General features: G+C 41.3%; 1 protein-coding gene across 3 annotated transcripts in view; it reads left to right on the forward strand.

Moving 5' to 3' along the window:
• The first annotated feature begins 211 nt into the window (after window positions 1-211).
• The window catches only part of LOC143782317 (uncharacterized), a 73,955-nt gene continuing 48,770 nt past the window's right edge, over window positions 212-25,396 (forward strand). Inside the window, exons 1-7 of one of the 3 annotated variants that reach the window (XM_077269665.1) lie at window positions 212-539; window positions 4,024-4,097; window positions 6,343-6,414; window positions 6,501-6,519; window positions 13,013-13,081; window positions 13,987-14,117; window positions 25,150-25,311. In XM_077269665.1, the coding sequence (XP_077125780.1) occupies window positions 4,059-4,097; window positions 6,343-6,414; window positions 6,501-6,519; window positions 13,013-13,081; window positions 13,987-14,117; window positions 25,150-25,311 (492 nt within the window). In that variant the 5' untranslated portion in view covers window positions 212-539; window positions 4,024-4,058. Of the gene's footprint in view, window positions 623-4,023; window positions 4,098-6,342; window positions 6,415-6,500; window positions 6,520-13,012; window positions 13,082-13,986; window positions 14,118-25,149; window positions 25,312-25,396 lie in introns of all 3 variants that reach the window. The other 2 variants (XM_077269664.1, XM_077269666.1) reach the window with 2 other exon arrangements.

Consider the following 25,396-nt stretch of genomic DNA (forward strand, 5'->3'; position numbering starts at 1 on the left):
CGTTTTTTCTGAAAAAAGACGATTTGCGACATAATGCAGTTAACGCTAGTGTGAAAGGATGAGGTCTGGAAAAGCTTTTTTTAAGGTCGACCATAGGGCTTCCTGAAATCTGCAGCGTAACCGCATGTGCTCGTATTTCACAAAGGGGGGAATGACTACATTACAGTAAGATAACAGACCTGACACTAATGGCCCCGGCACAGCCGGTTTCACACTTGTGCGCATGCTCTGTAGAGTTACAGTGATAACGCTAGCAGCAGTGAGGACTGACAGCTTTGGATCAGGTTGTGGCGATGTGCGCGTGTGCAGACACCGGCACAGGATGATGTAGTCACCTGCCAGTGCCAGCCCCAGCCTCTCTCTGACTGCACTGCTCACCGATCCCTCTGATCCAGAGCAGGTTTTACCCGGCTCTCCGCGTCAGTGCACTGACCAGCTGCGGCCACCGGCGGCGTCCCTACGTCATATCCCAGAAGTGACGACTACAGTGCTTACATGGAGAGAAGAGAGGCTGCATAATAAGCGGTGAGGAGAATCCGGTCAGTGCGTAGGGCGCTCCGGGGTGATGGCAGGGTAGTGTGTTAGCACCGGCTGGCATCGGTGCAGGGGACGGATTGCTGCGGTGTGTATTCCTCCGCCTGTAATAGCCCTCCGTCACCTCATTACAGTGTTCTGGTCACGTGTGGACTGCACAGTTCTGCAATGTTTTCTTCATGTGTGATCCAGAGTGTGTGATCAGCGGTTCTCTCAGACTGCCATGGTGTTAGCCATGGGCAGAGTGCGTCATGTGAAGGACCAGCTGTAGCTCTTCATTGTCCCACTTGTGTTATAGGGACTCACGGCGTGATGGTTGACCCTGCCCCTCGCCAGGGCGTGATGGTTGCCCCTGCCCCTCGCCAGGGCGTGATGGTTGCCCCTGCCCCTCGCCAGGGCGTGATGGTTGCCCCTCGCCAGGGCGTGATGGTTGCCCCTGCCCCTCGCCAGGGCGTGATGGTTGCCCCTGCCCCTCGCCAGGGCGTGATGGTTGCCCTTGCCCCTCGCCAGGGCGTGATGGTTGCCCCTGCCCCTCGCCAGGGCGTGATGGTTGCCCCTGCCTTTTGCCAGGACGTGATGGTTGCCCCTGCCTTTCGCCAGGACGTGATGGTCGCCCCACAGCCCACCACACAGTATAATGGCCGAATACAGTATGATAGTTGCCCCCCCACAGCCCACCACATAGTATCATAGCCATATAACAGTATAATGCTCCCCCTAATACAGAATGATGGCCGCCACTGCCTCCAACACAGTATCTTGGTGGTCCATAGCATGATAATCTCCACAGCCTCCCCACACAGTATGATAGTCCTCACACATATTTTGATGGTCCCCCAATACAGTATAATCCCCCAATGCAATATGAGGGTCCCCTACAAACTCAATGCAGGTTGTTTGCCACAGCCCCAATACAGTATGATGGTTTTCCAAAGGCCAAATACAGTATGATGGTCCCTCCGTATATTAATTTGGTCAACTCACAGCCCCAATACAATATGATGGTCCACCAATACAGCATGATGTGCCCCAAACTCCTAATACAGCACAATGGGCCCCCATATGTTATTACGGTCTTCTTCCATATTGCATAATAGTCCCACCACACAGTATGATGGTCCCTCCTAGCCCCAATACAGTATGATGGTCCCATCATGGCGACCATCATGCTGTGGGGAGGAGCAGGGGCGACCATCATGCCTTGGCTTACAAATACTGAGGTAAAATACTGACCAAATCCTAAACGTGTGACCGTGGCATTAATGTTATGTCTGGTGGGAACTATTAGGGTATGTGCACACGATATTTTAAAGTCTTAAAGGGTTTTCAAAATCAAATTTTATTTAACTTTCTATGACCTGCGTGCCGATATAGACGAGGATTGATCCTTTTGACATATTCTCTTAGAACAGAAAATGTAATGTTAAAAGTATACAATGCTTACATCTCATACATTTGCTTTATAATATTGCAAACCTCAAAAGATACAATACATACAGAAGTTTTCCACTTTTAGAAAGTGTATTGTAAAATATCACCATCAAATAGCACTCACCGTCCTGGCTCCCGTGACGGCTCTCCACTGCTGCTATAGACTCTGTTTCGGGTGCAGCGATGGTGTTATGTTGACAGCGCCCCTCGGCCGTTGTAGACGGCACGGGGCTCAGTAACTAACTGCAGCGCAGTGGTGATGTGAGCCATTAACATAACATCACCTGCAGCCAAAACACTGAGACCAGAGAGGCAGTATTGTATTGCAGATTTATTTTTATTATGGGGTCCAAAAAATAAAAAATACAAGTTTTAACCCCTTCATGACCCAGCCTATTTTGACCTTAATGACCTGGCCGTTTTTTGAAATTCTGACCAGTGTCCCTTTATGAGGTAATAACTCAGGAACGCTTCAAATAATTTTTGCGTTTATTTGTGAAAAAAATGGAAATTTGGCTAAAATTTAGAAAATTTCACAATCATAGTCATTTGGAAACAACAATACTAATGTTTTAACTCAGGAAGAGTTCAGAAATCAATATTTTGTGGAATAACCATGATTTTTAAGCAGTTCATCTTTGTTTGATGGCTTGTGACTATCCATCATCCTCTTGATTACATTCCAGAGGTTTTCAGTGCGGTTCAGGTCTGGAGATTGGGCTGCCCATGACAGGGTTTTGATGTGGTGGTCTCTTAATTTTTGCCAGAGCTGTATATGTAGCTGCATAATATAAAAATGTGATATTTTTTTTTTAGTATGTTTAGTATCATATCAGGTGGTTTACATTTTTGATCATGATAATATATTAAGAGATACACTTAGGCCCAGAAATATTTAAACAGTGCCACAAGTTTTGGCATTTTAGCGGTTTGCCAAAACATATCGAAGATACAGCTATAGTTAATATCGGCTTAAAGTGCAGACTCTCAGCATTAGGGCTCACTCGCATGAGTGTGTAAATCGGACAAGTAAAGTGCGAGAAAACATCATATTACACTCTGACCTATGTTAATAAATGAGTCAGTGCTCATCTGCAAGTTTTTTTTCTCAGCTTGGATCGAACTGAGAAAAAATCGCAGCATGCTGTGATTGTCTACGAGAATCGGATTGCACTCGCCAATGCAAGTCAATGAGTGAGGAAAAAAATTGCACAGCACACGGACCATGCGTGTACTGTCAAATTTTTATGCACACACCTGAAAGGAAACCCGACATTTCATAAGTCAAGTACAGTAAATTCACAGCCCGAACCGTCAGAATAGATAAAAATATGTCCATGAGATTTGTAATCAGTGCTTTGCGTGTGTAGTTTTCTACATTTGCAGTTAGCAAATAAGTAAATGAAAAAAAAAAATGTCATCGGGTCCCCCCTATTTTTAATAACCAGCTAAGGGAAAGCAGACAGCTGTGAGCTGATCTTAATAATCTGTGTGAGCCGACCAGCTGTGAACTGCGCTAATCTTACGGAGTTCACATCTGGTGGATGACACAGAGGTTACCGTGAGAACCGCTGGCTGTGATCTTAATGACGTCACCGCTCGTCACGTTCGCTGAACACTAGTGACGACATATTCAATATGACAACTTAATGTTAACAAATTCTATGTAGTACCCTTGGATTCAAAATCCTCATTATACCCCAGGATAAAATTCTTGAGGGGTCTAGTTTCCAAAATGGTGTCACTTGTGAAGGGTTTCCACCGTTTAGACACATCAGGGGCTCTCTAAACGCGACATGGCGTCCGCTCTCGATTCCAGCTATTTTTGTGTTCAAAAGCCCTGCTGTGCACCCAAACAGTAGTTTTCTCCCTCAAATGGGGTATCTGCATAGTCGGAATAAGTTGCACAACAAATTTGGGATTCATTTCTCCTGTTACTCTTGTGAAATTAAAAAGTGTGGGGCTAAAGTGAAATTTTTGTAAAAAAAAGTTAAATGTTCATTTTTTCCTTCCACACTGAGTGAAAGGCTTTATATGCTGATTTTCTTTGTTTTTTAGGTTTTCCTTTTATGAAGTAAGGACTTAACGTTGACATGAGTGAAGGACCAAATATCCCAATCTATTTTTGTAAGGTAAGTTTATTTGTTAATGTAATTATTTATCATTGGTAAGCTAATGATATTTTCACAAAGCTACTCTTTAGATTATTTTGGCTCTAAAGTGTAATGTGGAGACGTTATACTCATCTTTCCATTTCCGCCTATTTTTAAGTCTAATTTATGTGTTCTCCTGTTTGTTTTTTACACTGTGTTCCAAATTATTATGCAAATTGGATTTAAGTGTCAAAGATTTAATTGTTTTGTTTTTCAAATAAACTCGTGGATGCTATTGTGTCTCAGGGCTCAATGGATCACTGAAATCAATTGTAAACACATGTGATAATTAGTTTTCCAGGTGATTCTAATTAAAGAAAAACTACTTAAAAGTGATGTTCCACATTATTAAGCAGGCCACAGGTTTCAAGCCATATGGGAAATAAAAAGGATCACTCTGCTGCTGAAAAGCGTTATAGTGCAATGCCTTGGACAAGGTATAAAAACATTAGATATTTCATGAAAACTTAAAGGGAACCTGTCACCTGAATTTGGCGGGACCAGTTTTGGGTCATATGGGCGGGGTTTTCGGGTGTTTGATTCACCCTTTCCTTACCTGCTGGCTGCATGCTGGCCGCAATATTGGATTGAAGTTCATTCTCTGTCCTCCATAGTACACGCCTGCGTAAGGCAAGATTGCCTTGTGCAGGCATGTACTACGGAGGACAGGGAATGAACTTCAATCCAATCTTGCAGCCAGCGGGTAAGGAAAGGGTGTATCAAACACCCGAAAACCCTGCCCATATGACTGAAAATTGTTTCCTCAGGTGACAGAGTCCCTTTAAACAGTGTTCACAAGCAGAAACGGTTGCAGTGGGTGCAGACATACATGAAGACTAATTTTTAAACAGTCTTGTTTACTGATGATTGTCGAGCAACCCCGGATGGTCCAGATGGATGGAGTAGTGGATGGTTGGTAGATGGCCACCATGTCCCAACAAGGCTGCGACGTCAGCAAGGAGGTGGAGGAGTCATGGGGAAACAGCTGGTATGGCCCTTTAAGGTTCCTGAAGGTGTGAAAATGACCTCTGCAAAGTATATAGAGTTTCTGACTGACAACTTTCTTCCACGGTATAAAAAGCAGAAACATGCCTTCAGGAGCAAAATCATCTTCATGCATGACAATGCACCATCTCATGCTGCAGAGAATACCTCTGAGTCATTGGCTGCTATGGGCATAAAAGGAGATAAACTCATGGTGTGGCCACCATCTTCCCCTGACCTCAACCCTATAGAGAACCTTTGGAGTATCATCAAGCAAAAGATCTATGAGGGTGGAAGGCAGTTCACATCCAAACAGCAGCTCTGGGAGGCTATTCTGACTTCATGCAAAGAAATACAAGCAGAAACTCTCCAAAAACTCACAAGTTCAATGGATGCAAGAATTGTGAAGGTGATATCAAAGAAGGGTTCCTATGTTAACATGTAACTTGGCCTGTTAGGATGTTTTGGAGTTAAATAGCTTTTTTTTGTTCAGTGGATGTGACCTCTTAATGCTGCAAGTTCCACAAATGAGCATTTTCAGTTCTTTAAAACATATCAAATGTTTAGAAATTCTACTGTGCTTAATAATTTGGAACAGTGCATTTTGAGTTTTTATTCATTTTCGAGACTAAACTGTTATCATCATTGGGAGGTTTCTTCAATAAAATTCAATGTATACTCTAACGGGTGATGACTTTTATTAGACTGACTGTCATTTGCACCGACCATTTAGGAAAATCCAAGAAAAACGTCATTTGCATAATAATTTGGAACATAGTGTAGTGTGCCATTCCAGGTGGGGTTTAGGGCTTCCAGATGCTTTCCCTTCATTCATCATTTGCAATTATTTTGAGAAGTGACAATACTTTTTCTATATGCATTTCAGTTCCCACCTAGGGGGATTTTATGGATGCCAGATATTTTGGTGCCATTTTGCAAAACGTACGTGTTTTTTTTTTTTACCCTGAAAAGGTTAAAAACACTTTTTAGAGGGAGTTTAACTGCGTTCAGTGAGGAATTGATTAAAATCTTACTTTGCAAAGGGCGTGTGCTCATTTATGCCAAGTACTGTACATGCTGGCACAATAAAGAGGCCAAAGCTTTGCTGATCCTCTGTGGGTCCAAGCTGTATTGGCGGTGCAACGGAGACCTTGTTTGATTGAGTTTGCATAAGTGTATTTCTATATATTATTTCTATTGAGAAAGATTAATTGTATTCATTTCTTTACATGCAATATAGGACTGCAAAGTTTTCTGCTCATCAGCATTACATTTGAGTGATCACATAGTGGGCTCAAAGCACAGAAATGCAGTAAGTGCCTTTTTCTTTCCATAGCATATTAAAGGAAATCAACACATGTCTATTTGATGATTTATTTTTTTTGTTTTTTTCCTTAGGTGATTGAAGACAACCCAGGTAAGTAGAGCTGTGTAGTAACTGTAATAACCCACTTATAGTGAAGCATAAAACAAGACAAGTGGGAGATATACTTTAACTACAATAAAAGTAATAGTAAAGCAACAGCGTCTTGTACATAATCATGTTATCCATTGTTTTGACATAATTATTTTATATCTTGCTATGTGTCATATATTTGTAGCTATTGCTATGTATTTACCTCTATTGTGTTAGACAAAATACATTTGTATTTCTCACTTTTTTGTACTAAAGATACTTTGTGAGCCTAAAGGCTCTGGATACCTTTGACATAGGAAAATCTTTTTTGCATATATTATTGGTTATTTTGTTTTAAGTGCCATTGCCTTCACTAACTTCCTATTATACAAAATAAAACATAGAAAAGGGCCCGCATATCTATAGAGTAAAATTTAATATGCATGTGCACAAAAAAAGCTTTCTTCTGTTAGTACATTTTCATTTGTGGACAGATTTCCGCTTCTACAGCTCATGAAGAATTACTGTATTTTAAAGATTATAAGACACACTTTTTCCCCAAAATTTTTTGGGGAAAATGGGGGTGCATCTTATAATGCGGACATACCTTGTCGGCCATGGTGAAGCAGGGTCCCAGGTTCGCTGCTGGAGGAGGCAAGAGTGGAGCGTTGCTGCAGGCTGGGATGAGGGGGTGTTCGGATGTACACGCGCCGCTGCGGGTGTTCAGTGGTGCGGGGGCTCCGCTGACATTTTGTGAAAGCCCAGAGCCACCACACTTATATGGTTTACTGTGTGGTGGACTCCGGGAAAATGGCTCCCATGGGCAGCGCATGCGCAGATGGAGATCTCGGTACCAAGATGTCGAGAGATGAGATCTCAGCTAAGAGATCTCCATCTGCACATGCGCCGCCCTTGGCAGCCATTTTACCGGAGTCCACTGCTTAGGAAACCATGTAAATTCAGGGCTTTCACAAAGTGTCGGCAGAGCTCCTGCAGCACCAAACTCCCGCAGCGGCGCACCGCACATACGAACACCCCCTCATCCCAGCCTGCAGCAATGCTCCACCTCAAAAATAAGAAATCATAGAACCAAGTGGGTTCAAATATCCGGAATAAATCCACCATTAGGCATCCTTTTTTTTTTCAAGTAGGCACAAAAAAACACGGAAAAGGGGCTGCAGAGGCGGGAAATTCGCCAAAAAGAAAAAACAAATAAATAACTCAAGAGGCTAAATCTCAAACCATCTTCAATTTAAGCAAGCATATTCTGGATCCTAATGAAATCTCTTTGTTACAAAAGGGTCTCAAATATGCCCCAGCGAGCAAATTTAGCAAATTTGAAGCCTTTGTAGGCATCAAACTTTTTATGAGGAAACTGGCCATCAAAAGACATTTTATAAAAAATCCAAATGGCACTAACCATGATTCTATGCCAAAACACCCCTATGTACATACCAATTTAAAAGGACAAATCCCTATTTTCCCCCCCACAAATGAATACTCTAAGCAGATGGAAAGCTTCCAAAAAAATAATAGACGAAAAACTGAATAACAAAAAATGCCATAAGTATAAATATAACCTCACATGGAATGAAAGGAAGGCCATACTAGTTCTACAACAGAACAAAGAACTGGTAATACGCCTAGCAGATAAGATGGGGGGGGGGGGGGGAGGTATTGTTGCATTAGACCAAGAAGCATACCATAAAGAGGCTATGCGTTTACTCAGCGACTCCCTAAGGCTACGTTCACATTAGCGTTAAGCGCCCCTATACTTAACATGGGGGACGCATGCGTTTTTTTTTGTTGCGTTGTGCAACACATGCGTCTTTTTTGCCGCAAGCGTCGGACCAAGAAAACGCAACAAGTTGCATTTTTCTTGCGTCCGATTTTCGGCAAAAAACGACGCATGCGTCGCAAAACGCAGCGTTTTTGCGTGCGTTTTGACGCGTTTTTGCGTGCGTTGCGTCGCCGACGCAACGGCGCACAACGCTAGTGTGAACGTAGCCTAACGTACCTTAAATTAAGTAAAGACCCCCACCAAGTAGTATATCAGAGATATGAAAAACTTAATCACTAAGGGGTTTAATATGAGGTTTATCAATAAATATGAATTCATGAACAACACGTTACCACGTATGGCTGTCTTCTATTACTTGCCGAAAATACATAAAGGCCAACCCACCTGGGAGACCGATTATATCGGGGATCCAATGCCTTACTGCGAATATGCCCAAATATGTGGACTGCCACCTACAGAAAATTGTACCACTCTTACCGGCATATCTTAAGGATAGTGCGCATATTTTACAACTTTTACATAAGGTCCAATGGCAAGGCCATTATATACTTGGAACCCTTGATATCAAGTCACTATATACGGTCATTAACCACGATAAAGGCTGTAATGCCGCTAAATATTTCTTGAACAAGTTTTCCACAGTCCCTAGTGAACAGGTCGACTTTTTAATCGATTCTATGCAATTTATTTTAACTCCATAGTTATTTTCATATAAAAAGTAGTTACTACTCCCAGCAGTGGGGTACTGCCATGGGGACCAGGTTCGCGCCCAGCTATGCTAACCTCTATGTGGGTAGGTGGGAAGAGACCACCATATACCCTGAGGGACGGCTGCGGGCGGACCTGGTCCTCTGGCAACGTTTCACTGATGACATTGTTTTTATTTGGTCAGATGGGCCAGATACTCTTACTCTAACTAAGTTTTTACCGGATATAAATAAAAATGAATTATTTTTAAAATTTACTTCCAACATCTGTACGAGTGGCATCAATTTTTTAGATTTTAAAATTTTTATTGAAAACTGCACAATTCAAACCTGCACCTACTATAAACCCAGGGACACCAACAGCTTTATTCCTCTAGATAGTTGTCACCTCCCTAGCTGGCTGCTGAATATCCCTAAAAGTCAGTTCATGAGAATTTATCGAAATTGCTCTAGGCCTCAAGATTTTAACTTAGAGGCAGAAATGATGACAAATAAATTTTTGGAAAAGGGGTACAGTGAGGATATACTGCTAAGATCCAAGGAAAGTGTTCTAACAAAATCACCCAGGAATTGATTAATCCCACTCCAGTACAGAGGGAAACTAATGAGTTTATCCTCATAATCACGCAATATAACGCCAACTCAAACATATTGCGCAAAATAGTGAAAAAACACTGGCATCTATTAAAAGATTATAAAATTATAGGGGAAAAAATTCCTACTCACCCCAGATTTGTATACAAAAAATCTTTCAATTTGGGAAACATGATTGCACCCACTATCCAAAATAAAACCCCCTCTGTACAAACCACCCTCTTCCATAATGTTCTAAAAGGCGTTTTTCCATGCCGCAAGTGCAGTATGTGTAAACAAACAAATAAGCACAAATTGACAAGTATTGACAGGGGGGGATACCAACTTTAAGATCAAGGACTTCATCACGTGTTCCACAACAGGGGTGATATATACCATTAAGTGTCCTTGAAATAAACTGTATGTGGGACTTACAAAACGACCGCTCAGGGTGAGAATTAATGAACACATACGGAACATAAAGAAAAAATGTATGGGCCACCCTCTTTCTAAACATTTTATTAATTATCATGGTGGACTGGTCCAAACTATGGAGATAGCAGGTATTGAAATTGTATACCCCCATTGGAGAGGTGGGAATTTTATTAAATCCATGTCAAGGATCGAGAGCAAATGGATCTTCATGCTGGACACGCTGGTTTCCAGAGGAATCAATAGCGAAGTTGAGCTTTTTGGCTTCTATTAGCATATCTAATTGATGAGGCTATTTAACAATCTCTATTCGGGGTAAGGACCATCCCTGAGGAAGGAAACAGGTGTTTCCGAAACGCGTTGGTTTTGGTCCTTACTGCGTTCCGTATCCAGCTCCTAATCACGCGGGCGGTCACCTGATACACTGCGTCACGCAGGTCCTCGACGAGCCGCCTTCACTGCTCGCACCTCGCTCGGCGCTTCTATACGCCCGCACGCCCCCCACAGGAGCGCAAAGACGGAGCAGCTGCCACCGGCCGGGGCAGCTCTCCAACTCTACGTCTGGAAGAAATCTGCTCACCGCATTTACCGCTTCCAGGAACATTTGGAAACCACGGAGCCGCATGTTTCAGCGCCTGCCAGTAAGATTTTGATTATTACTTCATTTTTGTTTTTTCCTTTTAACCAACTCCGGGTCTTGGTATTATTCAACTTATGTATCTTGAATACAGTGGCAGGCTGTAAAGCACCTTTTTAGACTTCATTTTGGTCGACTCTACCGGCGGTACCAGTGCAACTAGTTTGGTACAACCTTTTTCTTTTATACCAGCGCAAATTATTGCATTTTTATTAACGCTCCACTCTTGCCTCCTCCAGCAGCGATCCTGGGACCCCGCTTCACCACAGCCACCACCCCCAATAGGCAATAAGACTTATGTATTGTAAGAAGCACCATCATTTTATTTAAAAAAAAAAAAAGTGTTTTTTTTTTCTTATGTTTCTCCTGAAAATTTGGGGTGCGTCTTATAATCCCCAAATACGATAGTTGCTTTCCTTCCTACCTATAGCCTGAGTAAGGTGCCCTCTCCAACAGGAATGCTTTCTCCCCTCTCTGAGCTATTGTGTACAACCTTCTTCCCCTCCCTGCTCGTATTTCAGAGACAGATGATTCAGGCAGTAGAATTATTTTGAGGTATCTATATAAATAACAACAGAAAGTAGCAACAAATTTAGGATTTTTTTTTTGTTCTGAGAAAAACAGCCCAGATATCCATCTCTAAAGTCTAAGTCAGACATAGAACTCATTCATGAACAAACTATCAGTGGTTTTCATGGCTAGTCCTCGTACCTATTGTAAAATATAGAGCTCATGTCCGTGTATTTTTGCGGACAAGAGTGGTCCTAATTAGTGATGAGCGAGTATACTCGTTGCTCGGGTTTTCCAGAGCACGCTCGGGTGATCTCCGAGTATTTTTTAGTGCTCGGAGATTAAGTTTTCATCGCCGCAGCTGGATGATTTACAGCTAATAGCCAGCCTGAGTACATGTGGGGGTTGCCTGGCTGCTAGGGAATCCTTACATGTAATTGACCTGGCTAACAGATGTAAATCATTCAGCTGCGGCGATGCAAACTTAATCTCCGAATACTAACAAATACTCGTAGATCACCCGAGCAACGAGTACACTCGCTCATCACTAGTCCTAACCAAATCACAGAGAGATGTCTAATTTTTAAACTCGCCAATGCAAGCCTATAGGCCAGCGAAAAGAATCGGTCAGCACTCACATGCCATCTGTTTGCTGTCTGTTTTTGACTGAGAGGCCACGTTCACACATTCAGTATTTGGTGAGGTTTTTCCCTCAGTATGTGTAAGCCAAAACCTGGAGTGGGTGATAAATACAGAAGTGGTGATGTGTCTCTATTACACTTTTCCTCTGATTGTTCCTCTCCTGTTTGTAGCTTACAAATACTGATGTTCAGTATTTGGTCAGTATTTTCCATGTGAGCGTGGCTATATGAGAATCCTCCATTGGCACTTGGAAAAAAAACTGATGTAGTTCTGATGGTAAAAACTGACACTGACCAACCACTGATGAAAATCTGGTCCATGAGTGAGTCCTTACATGCTGCACACTTTCTCTCCTCCTCACGCACAAAGTGCCTTCTCCAAGCTCAGGAGAAGGAAGTCTCGCAAAGTTGTCAAAATAGTAAGAAGGCAGAGAGCCTGATGCTTGGCTTCCTTTTTAAAGGAAAAGAGCTTTTATCAGTAACTTAGATTTTTTTTTTTTTTTTTTTTACTTTTGCTTAATTGTATACATTTTGATTTTTACTTAATGGAGTTTGCCTACAGGTGATCAGTCCTCTTTATTAATGACTATTTTGACATTTCCTTCATTTCATATTTAAGAAGTAAATGAACAAGTAAACAAAATCATATCAACACTGTACCTAGCCTTTATTGCATTCTCAATTTTGTCAAATCGGGGTGTCATTTCAGACATTTTCATTGGGGGTCGATGAGCTTCTGTCAGTCACTAAACCAATGGGGCCCTTTTCGATTTTTGGAATATCAACGCTTACAAAAATCATTGAGCAAAGTAAATGTAGATTGCGTACCTGTAGGAATGTTCTGCCATGGCTATGAGCCAGGACCCTTTTATTTTTCCGATTGTATGTGCCTCAAGATACAGATGTAGCAACCGCCAGCATGAGTGGTGTGGTGCGCTACTATAAAGATGTAGTGAGCCACTAATTCAGAACAAATGAGAATGTCTGTACCGCAAAGATAGCATAGAGCACTGACGATCAAGTTGGTGGCTGCTAGATTCCTGTCAATTCTAAGTCCCTTTTAATATATTATACTGAAAATCTGTTTGTTTGTTTGTTTTTTGAACATTTGAAAATTGAGATGTACAAATTTACCACATTTCTTAAATTGCATTTAATTTTTTTATTTTGTTTTCTACACTATGTATGGAGTATATTTGTTCTTTTCTTTCAGAAGCCTTAGCAAATTTACAACGTCTTCAGTATTTTCTTGATACATATTTGAAAGATGAACCTATGATTGGTAAGATACATATGATATAAGATATATTTCAGAACACAAAATATTTCTGTGAAATGGCCAATAGACTGTTATTTAGAGATTGCAGAGTTCTGTACAAGAACTGTCTGTAGTTCTGTTGGGATATTTAGGTAATTTTTTTTTTTTTTTAGATTTTTAAAGGATTTATTCGGGATTTTACAAAAACACTAAAAATGTATCTAAGCACTGACAGGCAGGTAATTTCAACTTACCCACCTGTTGTGCTTGGCGCCGTTCTTCCCCGGCACAGAGCTGTCATAGACCGCTCATGCCAGGGATTCAGCTGCCTCTGCTAACGTTACAGGGAGGGACATATGTGGTCATTCTGATTGCCAGCCGGCTCCCCCAGTTAGGCAGTAGGGAACCGGCTGTCAATCAGAATGATCTTGGAAGTCCCACCCTGTTGACAGAGCGTACCGGAAAAGAAGCCTCCGCTCTGTCTACAGACGTGACATCAGCAGAGGCTTCTGAATCCCCGGCACAAGCGGTATGTTTAGGGTTGATTTATACATTTCCGATTTGGTCTGCATTTGTAAGTAAATTAGTAAGCGAGACTAATAAGTAAGTAAGACTAGGAGTGGTTACAAATTACAAGGAAAATATAATGGAAAAAAATGTATAAACACTATTCCTCACATCCACTCCTGATTTTGTATTTCGAATACTTATGCAAAATTCTGATCAAATCTGGCAATTTTTCACTTTATCACTTCTTCACTTTAGCTTTTTTTCTGTTCTGTAGTGAAATGTACTAAGTACTTTTTTTTAACCAAGATATAAGGGCACAAAGACATGATGGGAAAATAAAAGATTTATAAAATAAAGTATAACTTTATTTTTACAAACCACTACTTTTTTGAAATAATTTTTTCTAACCTTTGTTACAGGGCTTGAGTATGTTGTCGAGTACTTTAAGGATGGCACATACTCCTACAAATGCTGCCTGTGTGACACAGATGCTAAAAGAGGCAACACAGTATTGCATCTAAGTGGAACAAAACACAGAAAGCTATATCTGGTAATAGAAAATATATATAACAATTCTGACATTTGTTAATTGCCAAATATAATATTTTTGGTTTTTTTCTCTTCCCGTGTAAAATGTATTTCATCATTTTAAAAATTATAATGCTATGTATAGTAAATTTAAGTTGTAAGCAAGATGGACTAAGTTGTTAAAACATAGGAGCTGCTGAACATATATTTGTTGGAATTCCTCCCCTCAGTGAACTTTTGTGTCAATTTAGTAGTTCCCATGCTTGGACTGGCACACTGGGGAGCTGGTGAATTCCCTGGTGGGCCTTTGAGCTTACAATTACCGTATGTCTCTTTGTAGCAGTTTTCCATACTGGTGCTCCCTACTCTGTAGCCTCTCTCCCTCCACAGAATGGAATTTATCTACTATATAATTGTCTAAGGGTCACTTCCGTCTGTCTGTCCTTCTGTCTGTCTGTCTGTCACAGATATTCATTGGTCGCGGCCTCCGTCTGTCATGGAAATCCAAGTAGCGACGGGCACAGTCCGGCGGCAAAATGACCGCTCCTTACTCCCCACAGTCAGTGCCCGGCGCCCGCTCCATACTCCCGAGTCCCCTCCAGTCAGCGCTCACACAGGTTAATGGCAGCGGTAACAGACCGCGTTATGCCGCGGGTAACGCACTCCGTTACCGCTGCTATTAACCCTGTGTGTCCCCAACTTTTTACTATTGATGCTGCCTATGCTACATCAATAGTAAAAAAAAAATGTAATGTTAAAAATCATAAAAAAACCCCAAAAACCTGCTATTCTCACCCTCCGTAATCCGCCGCGCTGCACGCGGCTGCCGCCATCTTCCGTTCCCGGAGATGCATTGCGAAATTACCCAGAAGACTTAGCGGTCTCGCGAGACCGCTAAGTCTTCTGGGTAGTTTCGCAATGCATCCTGGGAACGCAAGATGGCGGCAGCCGCGCGGAGCTTCGGTGGATCCCGGTGGGTGAGCATAGAACTATTTTTTATTTTAATTATTTATTTATTTTTTTTAACAGGGATATGGTGCCCACAATGCTAAATACTGCGTGGGCTGTGTGATATACTGCGGGGGCTGTGCTATATACTACATGGCCTGTGTGATATACTGCGGGGGCTGTGCTATATACTACATGGGCAGTGTTATATACTACGTGGGCTGTGTGATATACTGCGGGGGGCTCAGCTATATATACTACATGGGCAGTGTGATATACTGCGTGGGCTTTGTGATATACTGCGAGGGCTGTGCTATACTACATGGGCAGTGTTATATACTACGTGGGCTGTGTGATATACTGCGGGGGCTGTGTGATATACTGCGGGGGCTCTGCTATATACTACACGGGCAGTGTGATAAACTGCGTGGGCTGTGTGATATACTGCGAGGGCTGTGCTATATACTACATGGGCTGTGCTATATACTGCGTGGGCTGTGCTATATACTGCGTGGGCTGTGCTATATACTGCGTGGGCTGTGTTATATACTGCGTGGGCTGTGTTATATACTGCGTGGGCTGTGTTATATACTACGTGGGCTGTGTGATATACTGCGGGCGCTGTGCTATATACTACATGGGCAGTGTTATATACTGCTTGGGCTGTGCTATATACTACGTGCCCTGTGTTATATACTGCGTGGCCTGTTATATTCTATGTCGCCTGTGTTATATACTGCGTGGCTGCTATATACTGCGTGGGCTGTGCTATATAGTACGTGGGCTGTGTTATGTACTGCGTGGCCTGTATTAACGCATCGGGTATTCTACAATATGTATGTATGTATATAGCAGCCACATAGTATATAGCACAGGCCACGTACTATTTGTCTGCTATATACTACGTGGCCTATACTATGTGGCTGCTATATACATACATACATAGTCATACATACATACATACACACATACATACATACATACATACATACATACATACATACATACATACATACATACATACATACATACATACATACACTGTGTTCCAAATTATTATGCACAAAGAGTTTAGGAGTGATAAGGTTAGAATTTTTTTGTTTGTCATTTAAACTCATTGATGGTGATGTGTATCAGGGCTCTTTATATCACTGAAAGCAATTGCAGATACCTGTGCAAATTAGTTTGGCAGGTGTGTCCAAATAAAGGCAAGACTAATTAAGAAGGCTGTTCCACATTATTAAGCAGCCTACATTTTTGGCCAAAATGGGAAAGAAAAAGGATGTGTCGGCTGCTGAGAAGCAACAAATTGTGGAGTATTTAGGTCAAGGCATGACTACAATCAACATTGCCAAGACACTTCATCGTGATCATCGCACAATCAAGAAGTATATAGCTGATTCCTAGCACACACGTGTGCGTGCTGATAAGGAAAAATTGAAGACCCTTTCCAACAGGCAATTACGTAAGATTAAAAGAGCAGCTGCAAAAATGCCTTGTCATAGCAGCAGACAAGTTTTTGAAGCTGCTGGTGCCTCCAACGTCCCCAGAACAACAAGATGCAGGGTCCTTCAGAGGTTTGCAGCTGTGCATAAGCCATCCTGTCGACCACCTCTATCCACTGCACACAAGCAGAAACGGCTCCAGTGGGCCAAACGATACATGAAGACTGACTTCCAAACTGTTTTGTCCACCGATGAGTGCTGTGCAACGCTCGATGGTCCAGATGGATGGAGTGGAGGATGGCTGGTTGATGGACACCCCATGAAAACACGGCTAAGGCGCCAACAAGGAGGAGGTGGAGTAATGTTTTGGGCTGGAATCATGGGGAGAGAGATTGTCGGCCCCTTTATGATCCCTGAAGGGGTAAACATGAACTCCATAATCTATGTGGAGTTTCTAAAACAACACTTCCTGCCATGGTTCAAGAGGAAGAACCGGGCTTTCCGCAGCAAGATCATTTTCATGCATGATAATGCACCGTCTCATGCTGCAAAAAACACATCTGCATCTCTGGCTGCTATGGGCATAAGAGGACAAACTTATGGTGTGGCCACCATCTTCCCCTGACCTCAACCCCATTGAGAACCTCTGAAGCATCATCAAAAGGAGTGTCTATGATGGCGGGAGGCAGTTCACATCTAAGCAACAGCTCTGGGAGGGTATTCTGTCCACATGCAAAACAATTGAAGCAGAAACCATCCAAAATCTGACAAATTCAATGGACGAGAGAGTTCAGAAGCTTCTTTCGAACAAGGGGTCCTATGTGCAAATGTAACATCACCTAGAATAAAGTTTTCACTTGAAAACTGTTTGATTTCATTTTGTAATAAGCTGATAATGCTTATAACTTCACAATTGACCATTTTTTTGTTCAAAATAAAATAAAAAAGGTTGAAAACTCTGCTGTGCATAATAATTTGGAACATGCATTTTGAGTGTTTATTTTTTTTAACAAGATACTGTTTTCATAGGCAGTTTGTTCCAAAACATTGCAATTATACTAGAATAGTAGATGACTGGAAAATAACAATGACTGCAATTCAGATAGGTAATTTAGAGAAAATATGAGGAAATATTATTTGCATAATAATTTGGAACACAGTGTACATACATACATACATACATACATACATACATACATACATATTCTAGAATACCCGATGCGTTAGAATCAGGCCACCATCTAGTATTTTTATAATCATCTCAGTTGCTACATCCTCATGATAAACTAAGTAGTTTATTTAATCCTTTCCTGACTGGATGATTTTTTCCTTTTCTTGCTCTTCAATTTCCCTCCTTCTTTCATAAGCTGTAACTTTTTTACTTTTCCACCAGAGATTATTTGTGGAAGTATGCTGGAAAATGGGAGAAAACTCCCTACTCCCCATGTTTGATTTTACTCTGTTAATTTTGCAGTAAACGATATTTGGCAATATGATTTTCCTGATCTGTACAATTACGGCTGTACTAGCTTTAGTTGCTTCTTTATTGAATTTATGTGGTGAAAGTAAAATTGGGTTTGTGTTGCTGTTTTGAGACCTGTACATTTTTGGTCAATGGAGCTGTATGGGGTCTTTCAATTTTGTGTGGCAAGCTGATATTCTTATTGATACATTTTGGAGCACATATGACTTTTTGATTGTTTTCATTTGCCTAGCATTTAGCTCGGAAACAAACACAATTCTGACGTTTTTACTTTTTTTCCCTCTATATGGCATTTACTGTATGGGTTATTTTTACAATTTAATAGATCTGACTTTTTCAAACTTGGCAATATCACTATTGTTTTTTTTTTTTTTTTTTTTTTTTAAATTAAAGGGGAGGTGAATCAACTTTCCAATTTTATTTATTTATTTTTTTCTTCTACATTTTAATTTCCTTAGGTTACTTGAACCTGCAATCGTTTGATCGCTTGTTTGTTTTTTTTATGTGCTGCAATATAGTATACTAGTTGGCCCGTGCGACCAACTACAGTTGCTGCAATTACAGGCAGATGCGATTTATGCTATACAGTCAGCATCTGTCTGGTACAGTACAGGCTCTGCTCCTGAGCCCGCTCCATACACTAATGTCACATATCAGGAAAGGTTTAATAAACTACCCAGTTTAATACCTAAACTTGGCAACTGAGATGACATTTTATCTGGCTTGGTAGAGCGGACCTGTAAGGCCATGTTCACACTTTGCGGTTTTTACCGCGGAACCGCCGCGATTTTGATGCTGCGGGTCCGCAGCAGTTTCCATAGCGTTTCCATTTACATGTAAACCCTATGGAAACCGCAAACCGCTGTGCACATGCTGCGGGAAAAAACGCGCAGAAACGCAGCGGTTTAAAACCCGCAGCATGTCACTTCTTTGTGCAGAATCGCTGCAATTCTGCACCCATAGGAATGCATTGAACCGCTTACTTCCCGCATGGGGCTGTGCCCACGTTGCGGGAAGTAAGCGGCTAATGCGCGTGTGGTACCCAGGGTGGAGGAGAGGAGACTCTCCTCCAGGCCCTGGGAACCATATTTGGGGTAAAAAAAAAAAAAGAATAAAAATAAAAAATCATGTTATACTCACCTCTCAGCGCTGCACGCGGCCGGCCGGTCAGAGATGCTGTGCAAACAGGACCTGCGGTGACGTTGCGGTCACATGACCGTGACGTCACGAAGGTCCTTCTCGGCACAGCATCTTTGGAACCGGACCGCCGGGTGCAGCGCCGAGGAGATCCGGACATCCGAGGGTGAGTATAACCAATTTTTATTATTTTTAACATTACTATTGATGCTGCATATGCAGCATCAATAGTATAGGCGGAAACCCGCAGCGGAAACCGCGGAACAAACCGCGATAAATCTGCAGGGATAACCGCAGCGGTTTTGCCCTGCAGATTTATCAAATCCGCTGCGGGAGAACCCGCAGAGGGACGCCGCAAAGTGTGAACATGGCCTAAACCTCTCTTCATTGTCCCCACCTCTTGAAGATTACCGTGAATCCTAGCACCCTGAAAGCCAGCATCACTATAAATCTTTTTGCCTTTGTCAATTTTTTTTTCTTTATCTTTAGGCAAAAACTTATTTTTGCCACAATTTTCTGAACTGCTGTAATAAAGATAAAAAAAAAAAAGGATATGGTATATATTTTACAGTAATTTCAGATATTTTTCTAATTCCTTTCTCACTCTTTCCCACCATCTATTGGGGAACTGTTGTTTCTCAGCTGTAAAGAGAACTAAAACTCCTAGTATGTCCAGACAGGAGGAGTAGACCTTCAGGACAGACTGGGAGTTATAGTTTTGTTCATAGCTAGGGAGCCACAGATTGCATTACCCCATTACTGAGCTCTGACAGAATAGTTTGTCACGGTTTGCTGGTTGCTCCTACAAACTGCTGCACGATTGGCTCACAGTGGTCATATTGACATAGTAGCTGTTCTTCGCCATCACTTGCTGGTGTCAGCGGTTTAATACAGTTTGAATTGGTGCTGAAAAAATAATCCATGCTACTTAATCCTTCAAATGCATCAAAATTACAATGAAAATAGTTTGTGTTCCCCCAAACAATTGTAATAAGTCAATCGAATTACTATTTGTACCCTCAAGTGGTGCTAATAAAAACTAAAACTCATATCGCCCCAAAAAACAACCCCTTTTTCAGCTACATTGATGGAAAAGTGGCAAAGTTGTGGTTCTTTGAATTCAGCTACATAAAAATAATTGTATTTTTTTATATATATATTAGGCTGTGTGCACACGTTCCGGATTTTTCGCATTTTTTTTTGCGTTTTTTTTCGCTATAAAACCGTGATAAAAACGCAGACATATGCATCCTACCATTTATAATGCATTCCACAATTTTTGTGCATATGTTGCGTTTTTTTCGGCAAAACGCATCGCGGTAAAAAAAAAATGCAGCATGTTCATTAATTTTGCGGATTTCCCACTATATTATTGCATTGGGAAATCTCCAGGAAAAAAAGCGTAAAAAACGCGAGAAAAACGCATGCGGATTTCTTACAGAAAAGGCTATGTGCACACGTCAAGATTTCTTGCAGAAATTTCCTGAACAAAACCCGACATTTTCTGCAAGAAATCCGCATGCGGTTTTTTTCCGCTTTTTTTGCGCATTTTTCTTGCGGTTTTTTTTTTTTTGCGGATTTTTCCAGAGGTTCCCAACGCAAATGTTTTTCGTTTATTTATTTCCAAAAACTGCATCAAAACCGCACAAAAGCTGCACCAAAAGCTGCATCAAAACTGCACCAAAAACTGCACCAAAAACTGCTTCAATACTGCTTCAAAAACTGCATCATAACTGCACCAAAAACTGCATCAAAACTGCATCAAAAACCGCACCAAAGCGGCATAAAAAACGCATCAAAACTGCATCAAAAACTGCATCAAAAACTGGTGCAGTTTTGGTGCGGTTTTTGGTGCAGTTTTTGATGCAGTTTTGGTGCGGTTTTTGCGCGGTTTTGATGCAGTTTTTGGAAATAAATAAATGGAAAATGTGCATGATTTGAATGGAAACATGCATGAAAAACCGGATTCGGAGGCTGGATTCATCATTTCACATCTCAGTTTCATACGTCTTTCGCCGGATCCGTCTCTGTGCGTTTTTTCGCCGGACAGAAAAACCGTTCCTCTGTATGTGTTTTCCGTCCGGCGGAAACAGCTTTTTTGACGGATCCGGCAAAAAATGGATGAATTGTGGCCGTCAGGCGCAATCCGGCGCTAATACAACTCTATGAGAAAAAACGGATCCAGCAGAAAAAAAGTGGATCGTTTTTTTTTGTTTTTTTTCCAAAACTCACCGGATTGTGCCTGACGGCAAAAACCTGATGTGTGAAATTAGCCAGATAGATATATGGATAGAAACATCTATGTATCTATAGATATATCCATAGATAGGCCGATGTTGATAAATAAACATAAAGAAAAAAGCGGAAAAAAAAACATGGGCTCCCGCGCAATTCTCTGCGCCAGAGGGGGAAAGCCGCACGCCAGGGGCCAATATTTGTAGCCTGGGAAGGGGGTAATACCCATGGCCCCTCCCAGGCTATGAATATCAGCACGCAGCTGTCTGCATAGCCTTTACTGGCTATTAAAATGGTGGGACCCCCCAAAAAAAATGACATGGGGTCCCCCTATATTTTATAGCCAGACAGCTGCGGGATGATATTCATAGCCTAGGGAGGGGCCATGGATATTGGCCTCCTCCGGCTACAAATACAAGTCCGCAGCCGCCCCAGAAATGGCGCATCTGTAAGCCCCTGCACTTAGCCCCTGTCTTCCCACTCCCGTGTAGCGGTGGGATATGGAGTAATAAGGGGTTAATGTCACCTTGCTATTGTAACGTGACATTAAGCCGGGTTAATAATGGAGAAGCGTCAATAAGATGCCTATCCATTATTAATCCTACAGTAGTGAAAGAGTTAAAAAAATAAAATAAAGACACAGCCATAAAAAAAGTATTTTAATATTCTTAATTTAACCATACTTACCATACTTCAGTGCCTGCAAAAAACGTAAAATAAACCGTATACTACCTGTCCGCCGTAGTCCAATTAATAACGAGTGTCCCACGACGATCTCCCCTATAGAACAGTGACATCGGGTGATGTCACTGCTCTATAGGACCTCCAGTGACACACTGACAGGAGACAATGGCTCCTGCAGTGCATCACTGAGCGGTTACTATAGTTCACTGGTCTCACTTTATAGTAAAAGCTGCGTGGGAATTTCTCATACAGCAATACCAAAAGTGAGACTAGGGACTATTTTTTTTACAGCGGCGGAGGAATACAGTGCGGAAGGATACCTTCCTCCCGTCATTGTATTCCTGGAGCCCCTAGAGAGCTGTCGCATCAGCTGATGCTGCTGTTCTCCACGGGAGATCGTCATGGGACACTCGTGGATTTCTGTGGATCAGGGAGTATATTGTTTGTTTTAATATTTTTTACAGATGACACTGGCTTCGGGGAACAAAGTGACAAGTGATGGTGAGTATGTGCTCTATGTTATATGTACTGTATGTCTATATGTATGTATGTATGTATTGTATGTAATGTATGAATGTATTGTATGTATGTTGTATGTATATTGTATGTATGTTGTATGTAGTATGTTGTATGTATGTATGTAGTATGTTGTATGTATGTTGTATGTATGTAGTGTGTTGTATGTTACATGTATGTATGTATGTATGTATGTATGTAGTATATAGTACGTTGTATGTATAAACAACCACAAGATGGCAGCACAATGCCTGACATCCAAAAAGAAGCCAACCATAAATAGATAAAATGTAAATTTTATTCCATAATAACACAAAATGAAAACATGTATTAAAAACTACACAATAAATTCAGGATAGTACCCCATGGGAAGGTAGAAGGAAAAACACCTGCAAATGGCCACAGTACAAAATACAAAATATCACAGGACTCCCATGACCGCTAGACATAGTACACAGAAAATATACAGTGCATAACGCATCCCCCATGAATCTGTGTTTAAACTATGAAAAGACGCCCAATCCGATCCTGAAATCCTACCCAAACCTGTAAAGCTGACCGTAAGGCATACATGAACAAAGCAGAGGTGTAGAAAGGTATGGAACAACAATTACCTTGGTGGACACAAGCAGGTGTATATTCCTCCCACTGCACTTCCCAGCGCCCCAACGCGCGTTTCGCCCTTGCTTCTTCCGGTATGTAGTATGTATGTTTGTGTTTTTTGTTTTTTTTTTACATTCAACACATTAGCTGGATGGTGGGACTACTACTGTCCCATCATTGGCTGTGTCAATCACTGCCATTGTAGCAGGCATAGCCCGATGGGACTTGTAGTCCCCTCGGACGATGCCTGCACACAGACACAAAGACCCCCGGTAGGCCCGCACAGACCCCCCACGGTCCCACATAGACTCGCAGTCTCCGCCCACGCACCACCCACACTCTCCCCCCCCCCCCCCCCCCTCCGGAACTGGATGTGCAAGGAAAGAAAGTGTTTATTTTCATTCCGATATTTGTGTCCCATTGACTTGCTTTGGTTTCCGGTATCGGAATCAGCGATATTCGATATTTTTGGGGTATCGGTCCGATCCAATCCGATCCGATATTTCCCGATATCGGAAGGTATCGCTCAACACTATTCATTATATCAAAGTGCTACTACATTAAAACTTGATGTGCTGTATATTTAGTTTCTCTGTTTATATTTATAAAGATGTTGTAGCTTATCAGTCATTATATGAATATATTGTAGCACTGAGGTTTCGTTCCTTTGCAACATGCTTGAAAATGATAGACTTACGACTATGGTGTTTTATACTAACGCAAGATGAAAACTGAATTATAATCATGCTATAACACTGTTGTACACTTATTTTTCTGTTTATATATAGATTTTTTTTTAAAGTGCTGTGACTTAGTAGCGCTACGTGGCTGTGCAATATACTACGTGGGCTGTGCAATATACTACGTGGGCGGTGCAATATACTACGTGGGCTGTTATATACTACGTGGCTGTGCTATATACTACATAGCTGTGCAATATACTACATGGCTGTGCAATATACTACGTGGGCTGTTATATATTACGTGGCTGTGCTATATACTACGTAGCTGTGCAATATACTACGTGGCTGTGCTATATACTATGTGGCTGTGCTATATACTACGTGGCTGTGCTATATACTACGTGGCTGTGCTATATACTACGTGGCTGTGCTATATACTACGTGGCTGTGCTATATACTACGTGGCTGTGCTATATACTACGTGGCTGTGCTATATACTACGTGGCTGTGCTATATACTACGTGGCTGTGCTATATACTACGTGGACATGCATATTCTAGAATACCCGATGCGTTAGAATCGGGCCACCATCTATTTTTATATAAACGGGAAGTTCCCTTGCTGCTGCAGAAAATGCAAAACAGAAAAAAAGCTCTGAGGGTTAAGGGGTTAATATAATCATAACTGCTTAGTTTTTCTGTCTACATTAGCAGTATGAGGGCTTGTTTTTTTTTTTGTAATTTGAAATAACGTTCACTTTACAATGGACTGTAAAATTGTGCAAAAAAAAAAAAAAAAGTGCATTGAAATGAGAAAAAAACCAACAATTTTGTGTGTAGTAAAACAGTGTGTAGTAAAAATGACCTGACAATCATTTTCCAGGTATGTGTATTTGTTTTATTTAATGATGAAAAAATTCTGAAATTTGTAATAAAACAAATTGCTTGCTGTTGCTAATTTCTGAGGCCCACAACATTTTATTCTGTCATACATAGAGCTATGTGATGGCTTTTGTTTTGCGTGGCATGCTGTAGTTACAATTTTTCAGGAACATGTGACGTTTTAATAGCCTTTTATTGCATTTTTGAGGGCATATGTTGCAACTGAAAACCCACAATTTTGACATGTCAATTATTGTTTTCTTTACAGCATTTACCATACAGGTTAAATCATTTTACACTTTGATTCATCAGACTTTTACAGATGCAGTGATTCCAAATATGTAGATTTTTTTAAATGTCTTTTTTGTGAATTGAACCTGCAATTTATTTTTCATACAAATATCTCACATTTTCTCACATTTTTTTTTATTTTTGAAAGGAAAAGCATCATCCAGAATTATTGGGCCGCCAAAGTTATTTTAAAAGAACAGAACAAACCCAACACATAAAAGCTATTGCTTTACATGTACAGAGTACATATGGGAGAAAACGTATTTTGGAAGCGTTGGACTCAGCTGAAACTCCTAAATTATCCTCAACAGTAAGTGATCTATCTAATAGAAGTAGTCATTTTCTAATGTACAGTTGGAAAGTTTTGAGACTGAAACAGATGTTTTTCTCACAAA

This window comes from Ranitomeya variabilis, chromosome 6 (genome assembly GCF_051348905.1).
Source record: "Ranitomeya variabilis isolate aRanVar5 chromosome 6, aRanVar5.hap1, whole genome shotgun sequence".
In the NCBI taxonomy this organism is placed as follows: Eukaryota; Metazoa; Chordata; class Amphibia; order Anura; family Dendrobatidae; genus Ranitomeya; species Ranitomeya variabilis.